The 12,576-nt window shown below is 37.7% G+C and overlaps 1 protein-coding gene across 2 annotated transcripts in view; it reads right to left on the bottom strand.

Annotated features, from left to right (window-relative positions):
- Positions 1-8,326, bottom strand: part of AP1G1 (adaptor related protein complex 1 subunit gamma 1) — a gene marked incomplete at its 3' end in the record, with an annotated part of 47,532 nt that extends 39,206 nt beyond the window's left edge. For both annotated transcript variants that reach the window (XM_084256898.1, XM_084256899.1), the window contains exon 1: positions 8,075-8,326. In XM_084256898.1, coding sequence (XP_084113024.1) covers positions 8,075-8,296 — 222 coding nt within the window. In that variant the 5' untranslated portion in view covers positions 8,297-8,326. The remainder of the gene's footprint in view (positions 1-8,074) is intronic.
- Between the last annotated feature and the right edge of the window lie 4,250 nt (positions 8,327-12,576).

Below are 12,576 nucleotides of genomic sequence, written 5' to 3'. Positions count from 1 at the left end.
AATCTCCTCCTAAAATAAATGCAACATAAATTTACTGGGTAAAAAAATCATTGAGCAGGACATTAGAATAGGGTCAGTTATAGGATATGTAAAGTATGCCTCAATAAAGTTGTTAGAAAAAAAGAAATGCAGCGGATTGAGCGCTGCCCTGTGAAGCTGTCTGCAGCCTCTGCAACTCAGGTTCAATTCCTGGCCGGCCAGGGAGATTCCCACATGGCACAGCAGACCTCTCCTGTCTCGCCCCTGCTCCCCTCAGCAGTGTCTTCGGTCCTTCTGTCTGTTCTGCTCCCACTCTGTCTCTGGTGAATTCTCTCACCCTCCCGTGCTTCTGGCCTGTACCCCAGATGCTTGTACAAATAAATAAATCTTAAAAAAAAAAAGAAAAAAGAAATACAAATAAAAACCATAGTAAGCTAGTGTCATAACAATGTGAGGACATTAGTGACAAGAGTATAAACTGGCACAAGCTATAGTGAGAAAAATCTGGCCAATCTAAATCATAAACATACAGCTTTTTGACTCAATAATTTCATTTCTAGGAAATTACATTATACTTAAATTCACATGTGTGCAAAATAATAACCATTCCATTATAGTCTTATTTAAAACAGTAAGACAGGAAATAAGTGTCTATTAATAAGACAGGAGTTGAATAAACTATGATTCATAACAGGATACAGTGGTGGTTATACTAGCATGTCAAACAGTTGAAATAAAAGAATGAGGAATCTCCGTATATTGATAAGGGCCAATCTTCACAACAGATTAATAAGAGGAAGTATAGACAACACATTACAACATATATTTTAAAGGGGAAAGGGAAGAATGTATATATCCATTGTCTGGAGATATAAAATATCTCTGGAAGGATAGCCAAAGAGCAGTTAACACTAGCTGCCATAAAGAGGGAAACTAACTGATTGGAAATAAAAAAGCGCTTTTCATCGTATCTACTTTTGTATCTTTTAAATTTTGTATAGATGACGTATTATCTATTCCTTAGGCAAGTAATATTAGACTAGCAAGGAAAAACTTAAAACTGCAGGATAAATTTAAAAATTTCTAACTTGTAGTTAGAAAAAGTTAGTGTAATAGTATTCTAATTAAAAGGAAAAACACAACTTACGGGAAATCATTTACCTTCCTCTTCAAAATTAAACATGCATTTCAAAATATAATAAAAATAAAAAAAAGCATTTGAGTATTAGAATCACTTTATGAAAAAGATCTTAAAAAGAATTCCTACCTGGAACTCCCTGGTGGCGCAGCGGGTTGAGCGCAGCGCTGTGAGGCTATCCCAGCCTCTGCAGCGCCGGTTCAATTCCCGGCAAGCCAGGGAGAGGCCCACACGGCGCAGGAGATCTCTCCCACTTCTCCCACTGCTCCCCTCAGCAGTGTTTTCGGTCCTTCTGCCTGTTCTGTTCCCTGCTCTGTCTCTGGTGAATTCTCTCACCCTCTTGAGCCTCTGGCCTGTACCCCAGTGCTTGTATAAATAAATAAATCTTTAAAAAAAAAAAAAGTTCCTACCTTATCACTGTCTTTTTTCTGCTGAGTTATTTTGTATTCTTCACCTACTATCAATTTCTCCCATGTCAATACCACTTTTAAGATACATGCTTTTCCCACAAGCTTGTTCCTCTCCCCTACCTTCCATCCCAAAGGACTGATTGTGGTAATTCTTTGCTACTTATTGATATTTTTTATATTTTCCAACTGTTTTGAAGCACTGTGGTTTTGTTTTAATAAACTCCTGCTGCTTACAAACCGAAAAGCTAGACAGTCTCCCTGACAGAAGGGCACAAATAAAACAAATGGGTAATATCATACAGTAGGATATATAATGGACCGTTACACACAAGCTACCATGAAAACAAACTAGGAAGAGCACCCAATTCAGGGCACAAACAGTAAGAAATCAGGGAAAGGGAAGGAAACTTTACCTCTTCACATAACACTTAGTAGAATAGAAAGAAATAGAAAGCTCAAAGGTGTGCATCCCCAATCCTGATTCTAGCTAAGAGACCTAAGCAAGTTATTTCATAGCAAATTTAAAAGGGGAACTTTACCACCAGGTTTCTGGTCTTACTACGTTTTTCAAAAGCAGTATAAATACTGTCTTTTATCAACATTTCATTTGGTTGCCCATTAGGAAAAAAGCTTTGCACATGTGTTAACTTTTACAACTATTTCCCACAAAGTCAAATGCACAAATACATTTGATTTTATAATTAACATTTGAGTTTTATGATATGAACAATCACCTTGAGGAAGGGATGCAGTTAAATTTTGTAAACATTAAGGAATCTGCAACTGACAGATCTTTTACAAGTTACCTTTAGTTCACTTTAACAATCAACATAACTTTCTAGTTTATACACACACACACACACACACACACACACGTTTGTCAAGTTGCTCTGTCATTATGCAGCCTGGCAACAACAACAACAACCTGTATCCACCAGAACTGTTTTTTCATTCTACTGTCAAAGAAAAACAATTTTTTTTACTAACATCCCATTTCACTCCATTTTTTTCTCTTGAGAACATTTACTATGAAATATTTCACACAAAAATCAATAGCCCCCCAAAAAAAATCAATAGCCCCCCATCACTTTATGAAATCTTACCATTTTATTCTATTTTAATTTTTTTTTAATATTACAAATTAAATTGAAATCCTCTGCATAGCCTATCTCACTCCCACTTCTTTCTCTCCATTCCAGGAATAACCAAAGCTGAAAAAAAGTTGCTCATCATTGCCATGCCATATGTCCTTACTACACATGTACAGACTGCTTTTGTTTTAAACTTTACATAAACATGTTCTGTAAAAACATCATACTGTATTCCTGTTATTTTTAATCAACATCATTGAGTATTAGTGACATCCACACAAGAAGCTCTAATTGTCATATTGGTTGCTATATAATACCCCACTTGTGACTATACCTCAACTTACATATTCTTTTTCTGGACATACAGATTGTTCCCAATGTATTCCTTTTAGAAACTGCTACAATGAAAACTCTTACAAATGTCTCTTTTTAAACAGACAAGAAGGACGCTTGATCAAATTTGACTTTTTCAGTTTTGTTTTGATTAAGCAAATATATTTTATAGGTGGTGGTATGAACTTTTATCAGGAGGCATATAATTTTTTCTGATGACTGCCTCTCTTTGTCATATAAGGAGCATCAACAATCATCGGGGATTTATAAATGAAATTTATCTAATTCTTTCACCCCTTCATTTATCAGTTGGACTATACCTCTAAGGCACAACTCCTCTATATATACTGTTGGGTTAAGGAAGTACAAGATAAATGTTTCTTTTATTTACCGATTTTCAAAATAAGTTGGTTTATTTCCTACTAGCCTCCAAAGTTGACCAATAGAATGTTTAATTGCAGTGGGGGTAAGTAGAAAATGTTATAAGTGTGTTGATATAAACTGCTGGTATGTTTCAATTAATTACAACACACTTATTCTTCTTAGGGCTCAAGCTTTTTTCATGTCTTTTAATATTTATTTATTTATGCATACAAGAACAGGGTACAGGCCAGAGGTGTTTGGAGGTGAGAGGATTCACCAGAGACAGAGTGGGTAACAGAACAGGCAAACTGACAGAAATACACTGCTGAGGGGAGCATTGAGTGAGTCAGGAGAGGTCTGCACTCCATATGGGTAGCTCCCTGGGCAGGGATGGAACTCATGCTGCTTGGATAGCTTCATAGGTTGCGTCTTAAGCCCTTGAGCCACCAGGGAGGCCCCGTTTTTCATTTTTGTTTTGAAGATTTATTTATTTATACAAGAACTGGGATACAGGCCAGAGGCATGGGAGGGTGAGAGAACTCACCAGAGCCAGAGCAGGGAGCAGAACAGGTAGACTGATGAAATACACTACTGAGAGGAGCAGTGGGCGCGGCAGAAGAGGCCTGCGTGCCACGTGGGACCCTAGCTGGTGGCTGGGGATCGAACCGGCACTGCAGAGGCTGCAGGCAGCCTCGCAGCCCAGCAATCCACCGCTGAGCCACCGGGGAGGCCCTAGAATTCAGTTTTTTAAAAAACTGTTTGCTGTCCTTGAGAAAATGATATTTGAGGTTTTATGTACAGAATATAAATGTTTAATATTCACTAATTGACTCTTCATCAATAATCTATAAAATAATATCAGGATTGTACCACCTGACAGATGAAGAAACTGAGACACAGAAAGGTTAAGTATCTTATTGCTCAAAAATCACAAAGATAATAAGGTAACAAAGCCAGAATTCACACCAAGGCAATCTGGTTCCTGCAGTTGTGCTTTAAATCCCAGTAATAATAACCACATAATGGATCTTCCCTTTCCTTAGCTGCCTCACCAACAGCAATTACACAGGCCTGATACTCTGAATTTTTCCTTCTCCCAACTTTAACTTTCTATTATTCTTTTTTTTTTTCTCTTTTAAACAGATACTGGTAATGCATGACAACTCAAATCCTTTCTACAACAAGGCAGGGTTAAAAACAATCAGCTAATAAACTTATCCAAATAGCTATTTATAGATTTACACTAAATGCAAAAATAGGTTTTAAAATTATACAAGATCATAAAGTGGCAGAGTTCTCTTGGACAGATCTTTTTCTAGGTTACTAAATACACCCGCCACAGGAAGCTGTGATGTGGCAGAGAGAGGACTAGGCTGACGAGTCTAATGTTCTGGATGCAGGGCTTTAGTCTCTTCAATTGTGACAGTAAGGACCCTTAGAAATGTGACTCAGGGCCTCCCCGGTGGCGCAGCGGTTGAGCGCTGGGTTGCGAAGCTGCCCGCGGCCTCTGCGGCACCGGTTCGATCCCCGGCTGCTCCCCGGCCACCGGAGAAGGGCCCCACATGGTGCACAGACTTCTCCTGCCGCCCGCTGCTCCCCTCAGCAGTGTACTTCGGTCCTTCTGCCTGCTCTGCTCCCCGCTCTGGCTCTGGTGAATTCTCTCATCCCCCACACCTCTGACTGTCCCCAGTGCATGCATAAACAAAGCAAAGCAAAACAAACAAACAAATAAATAAATAAAAAGAAAAGTGACTCAATGATTTTCCCTATCAGTTAGAAAAGTCACTCAATGACTAAAGAAAAAAGTTATAAAAGATTGATCTCTAACCTCCTGCTTAATGTTGATTAACTGTGATTTTAAACAAGTTGAACCCTGAATTTCAGTTTCCTCGTCTAAAATATGAGGATAGGGGGCCTCCCCGGTGGCGCAGCGGTTGAGCACTGGGTTGTGAAGCTGCCCACAGCCTCTGCAGCACCGGTTCGATCCCCGGCTGCTCCCCGGCCACCGGAGGAGGGTCCCACATGGCGCGCAGACCTCTCCTGCCGCCCGCTGCTCCCCTCAGCAGTGTACTTCGGTCCTTCTGCCTGCTCTGCTGCCCGCTCTGGCTCTGGTGAATTCTCTCACCCTCCCGTGCTTCTGACTGTACCCAGTGCTTGTATAAATAAATAAATAAATCTTAAAAAAAAAAAAAAAAGAACTATTGGATAATGCAGTCATTTAAAAATAAATAAATAAATAAATAAAATATGAGGATATTACCTATGTCATGGGTTTTATTATAAAATTTAAACTTTTAAAACGTGACTTCTAGAAATTTTAAAATTATATATCTGGACTGTAATTTTATTTCTATTGAACAGCATCATACTAGATACTGCAGTAAAAAGTAAAAAGAAACAGGTGAAATTAGTTTTAATAATCTTTTATTTAACCCAATATATCTAATATTATCATTTTCACATATAATCAACATAAAAATAACTAATTAAATATTTTACATCTTTCTTTTTGGACTAAGGCTTCTAAATACGGTATGTATTTTACACTTACAGTACATCTCAACTTGTACACTACATTTCCATCAGAACTGTATTTAGATTTCATAAAATTTACAATTAATAAAGCAGATTCACACATCCACGTTGTCTAAAACAGACTTAAAAGTTTCCCAATAACTGCAATGTCAAGTATCCCCCCAAACTGATTTCCTTTAATATCTGTCCCAGTTGAACTGGCAACATTTCGAGAGATAAAGGGCTATAACAGCACTAGTGGCTATCACAGTGAACAGTGCAGGTCTAACAAATAATGTGCAGTTAAAGGGTGGCAGTTTCTACACATAATTAAATGAAAATGGCACTGTGATTCAGGTAGGTGAGAGAATCTAGATACGAACCTTATTTTGGGTACATTATAAAGGAAATTCCAATGGGTAGAGTACCAAACTACTGATACAAGTAAGGTTGTGAGTTATTCAAATGCAAGAAACAGAATAAGGACTTGAAATTATGATTCCTTTTCCCACTCAAAAAATCATCTTTGGTACCAAAAGTCTGGAACAGTTTCCTTGAGTATTAATGCTTTCCACCTAAGAATTACATGTTTATCAAATCATTAATCCACCTAGGAAGGCCTGAGAAGTATGTTTTAATGAATGTGTTATAGAAATGAATCTTAGATAAGATATATAATATGTACATATTATGTAACCAGTATACATACATCTACATCTTTCACAAAATAAAATACTACCAAAGTCTTAAATCTAACCTACAATACCTAAGATTTTAAATTCAAATTTGTCTTTATAGAACTTCCATGGGAATATGTAAGTCACTATATCCATAATACTAATAGTGGTATGCCTCTGGGTGGAAGCATTAAGATTCCCTATTGATTAACTTTTATAGTTCAACAAAGCAGATTTCTATAAATCTAACCTAATTTATCTACCTAAAATCAGAGAGCAAGAATATATGAACATCTATATATATGAACATCTATTTATTTTATACTAATCATGTGATGTACTACTACATGGATAACCACCTGGCACAATTTAAAACCATGTAATTGTTTATAGAAGACAGCTGATTTTTGCCTGCCTAGGGTCTGGTGCTCCTTCTTCTGATGTTAACATCTCAATTTTCCTTTGGGAATTAATGCTTTTCCACTTCAAATCATGTATTTCTAGAAAGGAATGATGATAGCTCCTCATTCCACTGAAGTTACTGAATTCAATAGACTTGGTAAATTGGTGGCCATCTTTTCAGATAGACTACATCAAAACATTAACATTAGCTATCTTTCGTGTGTGTGTGTGTGTGTGTGTGTGTGTAGAAAAACTGGGGTGTAGTCCAGAGGTGTGGGGGTGGTAAGAGGGTTCACCAGAGATAGAATGGGGATAGGTGGATTTACTGAAATACACTGCGAAAGGGAGCAGCAGTCATATGTGGGTTAGCTCCCTGGCCAGGGATCAAACTCAGGTTATAGAGGAGATTGCACTGAGACTTAACCCCTAGGCCACCAGGGAGGTCCAACATTAGCTATCTTTCAATAATGGAAACACAGTTGGCATTTTTCTCCTCTACCTAGTATTGCACACTTTTTTTGCAGCATTTTTTCTTAAAAAGACTTGTATAGAATACAAATCTTCAGTGACATAAAATTTAATTGCATTAATAAAAATAAAAGGAAACCTTATCTCCTCTCTGAGACTCAATCCCCCTTATCATATACGAATTGGAGGATGTTCTGCATAAGCACGTGTAGGAGAAAAACAAGAGTCAGACCTGCACAGTGGTCACAACAATCAAGGCATGAGCTGAATAGGACAATGTCCTTAAAATGCTTATATACTTGGCAGCCATCTAATTATTTTAACTGAAAACATCTGTTGTTTGAGTGTCCTCCTTAATATTGTACACAGAGAAAATAATTAAGAAAATATTTAGCAAACAGTTCTTAAATAGTCATAACAGACTAGACCCTTTGACAGAACAATCACGATTTACTGTTGTAAATTAAGTAAGCTAGCTGCCTCTGTCAAAACATACTCTAACTCACATAATGAAAGGAAAATTGATGGTAATACCATGCCTTTCCAGGTCTGCAGTTATCTCTCTCAATTCAATTCAGTTCCACAATTATCAAACTACAATGATCAAAGTACTTCCTGACAGGAAAAGATTGACACTCTCTCAATAACTGACATTCACATAAGAGTATTCTTGCTAGATGCAGTGTCAGCCCAGCCTACCTGTCCAAAGTGAGCAGGATAGCCCAGCATGTGCATATATAGTAATTTTGCCACATTCCGACACCGGTATGTATTGTCTTCTTCTCTAAAAGATGACCGGATTGCAGCACATTCTTTCTGGATCATTTCTCGTTCTTCGGCTTGGGTTCGGGCTGTCCGGATGGTCCGGATCAGCTCCCGCAATCTGATGGGGGCTGGCATCCTCTGGATATGGAAAGACATTAAATAAAGACGTTCACGTTTTTTACTATGAAAAACCATTCACACAACTTCCCACATAAATTTTGATTTTTAACAATTCACAACTAGTTAAGTCCAGCAAAGATGAATCCTATTCAGAACACAAACATAAATGTTAGGTATCATATTAAGCAAAACAAGACATGGAATACACCAATATGTGAAACTCATTACCAATATCAAAATATTTTGGGAACTAACTCAACCCAAATCTCTATGAAATCCTCAAAGTAACAAGGAAAAGCCTAAGTCTCACCTCAGAAAGGAGACATTTTCTGCTCAGCTATTGTTAAATTCAACAAAGTTCAACAAAGTATCAGAAGAGTATCAAATATGATCAAAATCAAAGTTCAATTAAACAAAATGAGAGATTAAGAAAAAAGACCAATTGTCAGATCAAACCACCTTTCTGAAAAACAGTAATCACCTCAGTACATTTGAATAGGCTTTGAAATTTGATGGGGGAAAGATAATAAACCAGTATCAGAAGATAAGACAGGAATATTCACACACTCGCATGCATATTTTTAGAAGGCTCTATAATAGCCACAACAATTATGAGGGAAAAAAGAAGAAAACAGCTAGAGATTTGCACTACCTGAATAGTACTGAAGACAAATAGTACTAAAGAAAAATGTCTTGTAGTACTACTATTCAGCACAAGTGTTGCTGATTTCAAGAAATTCTACAAAGCTACCCTACTAACCAGGACAGTGTGGAACTGAATTTAAGCATAGACATATAGAGATAATATCTCAGAAAAACAGAAAACTTAGGAAGAGAGACACACAAATATGCATGATTGATTTTCAACAAAGGGGCCAGATAAGACTATAAAACGGAACCAACACCCCATATGGAAGAGTCTCAAAAATATTCTGTTCAGCATAATAAGCAGGCACGAGTACATATTGTTTGGGTTTACATAATTATACATATATTATCATTAGTTTACTATAAAAGAGACATGGAAATTATTTGGATGATGAAAGGTTTCAGAACATCAGTGGAATGGGCAGCTTCACAAGATGCCATTTCAACTGTGACTTACTTCAGTCTGCCTAATTTCCATGAATGTCACCTACCTCTAAATAAGAAATAATTGTTGTCGTCTAGAGCTGTTTGGTGCCTCCATATTCTGGAAGAACTTTATTTCCAACTTTCACATTCACTGGTTGAATCTCCCTATTTCAGAGATGAATCCAACAGCTACTACTGTTGTTTGCAACACTTTTCCCTGATGTTTCAGTAAGCATAATGCCTCTTTTCAGCTACACTCCTTTCAGCTAATACTCCATCAAAGAGGGGAAGAAACTTTTAAATTCCTGTCATGCCATGACCCCAACCCCCAAATTTTCTATTCTCACACAGCAGCAGTCAACAGGAGAGACCCACAATCTGGACCTTCAGACACATGAGTTGAGAGTATATATTGTATAATTTCACTTACATGGAACTTTAGGAAAGATAAGCAGAATATATAATGAGGGCAAAGAGATCAATGATTACCTGGAGTTGAGGTGGGTAGGGATGAGAACTGACTAGTATGCAAGAAAACTTTTTTGTGTTTGTAATGGGTATATATACTTCTCAAAATTCACCTAACTGCACACTTAAAATAGATGCATTTTCGCTGTTCTAACACCACATACCAGGATATCCCACTCCCATCAGTTCACTAAAGCATCGGTCCTCAAGTATTGTGCATTAAGAATTTAGAAAAGCCCCAGGTATTCATATGCACCTACAAAAGGAGTCAGATTGGTCCTCTTAAGTATATCCTCAACTAAATAAAAGTACCTGTATTGTGCCGTTTTGTTACTTTTTAGTAGAAATACTCCAGGATCTAGTGTTTGAAGTTTACAAAACACTTTTACATTCCTCATCTTCATTATCTCATTTGTTCCTTTAGACCGTTTTGAAGTGAAGGCAAAGGCAGAGGTTACTATTACAACTTCGGGAGAAACTTGGTCTCACAACAACTATGCAACTTCCTCAAGACAGTAAACATGTTGGGGCCTCCCTGGTGGAGCAGGTGGTTGAGCACAGTACTGTGAAGCAATCCGCAGTCTCTGGAGCGCAGGTCCGATCCCGGCCAGCCGGGAAGAATCCCACATGGCACAGCAGACCTCTCCTGTCTCGCCCGCTGCTCCCCTCAGCAGTATCTTCAGTCCATCTGCCTGTTCTGTTCCCTGCTCTGTCTCTGGTGAATCTTCTTTACCCTCCTGCACAATCTGGCCTGTACCCCAGTTCTTGAATGCATGAATAAACAAATATTAAAAAAAAAAAAAGAAAGAAAGATAGTAAAGATGTTAAGTGACAGTGCCTGGTCTTAGAACTTAGAACCCGGTGTTAGAATTCAAAAGAGTGCTTTCTAATACTTCAAAAATGAACATTATATTTACAGATGAAATCACAGGATTTGCTAATTTGCTTTATAATACTATAGGAGGAAAAAAAGTACGGAGGAAGAAGGCAGAAGAAAAACGAGACAAGGTGGACAAAACGTTGATCACTGCTGAAGTATAATGGATATATGAAGAAACAGTATATTATCCTTTAATATATATTCACATTTTTTCCATAATAAAGTTTTGTAAAAGTGAAAGCCCCTCAAGAAACAAGGCACTTAAAGCCTTAAAATTTTTTGTATAAAATTGAAATAGTTAAATTAATTAAAATATACTGACTTTAAGATAAAACATTTAAGGGTAAGCAAACCAATGTTATATTTGATATCAAAATAGTGAAATTATGAAGTGCATAAAGCTATTATAGTTCTTGCAAACAAGAACTAAATACAAAATTAGTTTCTGACTGCTCAAAGCCCAGAGAGTCCACTTTCATAAACAATCGTATTTATCATTAACTGTAACTTAACATGATGGGAACAGAAGTCTATAGCAACGTATGTCAATCAAGATCAATTAGAAATAACTTTTCTCTATGAAGACCTCAGTGATTGAACAAAGCAAATAATCAGAAAATGCCTAAATTTAGTCTAAAAATTTGTAGCCCAACAGGAAAAAAAATTACAAACGGGCCTCCTTGGTGGTGCAGGCGGTTGAGCGCCATACTGTGAGCCTCTGCAGTGCAGCTTCGATCCCCACCAGCCAACGAGAATCCCACATGGCGTGGCAGAACTCTCCTGTCTTTCCCGCTACTCTCTTCAGCAGTGTTATTTCAGCAGTCTGCCTGTTCTGTTCCCTGCTCTGTCCCTGGTGAATCCTCTCACCCTCCCATGCATCTGGCCTGTACCCTGGTTTGTGTATAAATAAATAAATCTTAAAAAAAAAAAATTACAAACATTTAAGACAGCTGAGGAAAAAAACAAGTTAACTAGAACAAATTCTCAGGTAATAGCCACAGATCATAGTTGTGCCAGGAAATTCAGGATCCAGGCTGTTGACTACCTTGTACAAGGTCACAGAATTAGTTACTGGTCTGACTCCTGTCTCCTGATTCCCGGAACTCTTCCTCCAACACTAGGCTGTCTCAAGTTTGGAAAAAAGTAGTTTGGTTTTTTTTTTTCCCCCTGAATGACAATAATTCGCTACCACCTAATTTCTTCATATATCACAAGAAAACATGGATTAAATATGGATGAAAAACAAAAGTTAACTCACATGAAAAATCTGGTACATTTCAGAAATCAAATTCTAAGGTCAAAATGAAGCAGAAAGTTATGTCTAGTTCCAGGAAGATTGAGTAAGCACACTCCTATAACACAGAATGTAAATATAAACCCTGGACAAAATGAGGACTCTGAATAGCAATGATAGTGAGCAGACTAGGAAAAAGGAGCAAAATTTGAGGTTCCATCAAATTGGCAAGAGAGTATCAATTTCCTTCCAGTCTGCACCCAAGGGCAGTCCGAAACCCAGAAGCACTCACAGGGTACACAGTACCTCTAAGAAAATGCTCTCTTTCTGGTCCAAGGAGCAGAAAAGAAAGATCAAGGACAATGGAGGATATTCTCTCATTTGGCTTTTCATTATTTCCTTCCCTCCACCCCAACCCCTAGGCAATAACAAGCCTGGTGGCTATAGCAGAACAATGCCAGTAACATCCACAGAGGCACCCAAAGAACTGGCAAAGGAGAACTCCCTTGATCCCAGGAGCCATGATCCTAAGAACAAGGCATAAATCATTCTTTATCCTCCCACTGCCTGATAAGAGAGTGAATTTTCCAAGAAAACAAACTAATAACAAATGCACTTAACATTAGAGCTAAAAAATACATGAAGCAAAAAATTGCCAGA

The sequence above is a fragment of the Talpa europaea genome, assembly GCF_964194135.1.
Source record: "Talpa europaea genome assembly, chromosome: 16".
Classification (NCBI taxonomy): Eukaryota; Metazoa; Chordata; class Mammalia; order Eulipotyphla; family Talpidae; genus Talpa; species Talpa europaea.
Note: the sequence above shows the minus strand (reverse complement) of the source record. Positions and strands in the feature narration are given on the sequence as shown.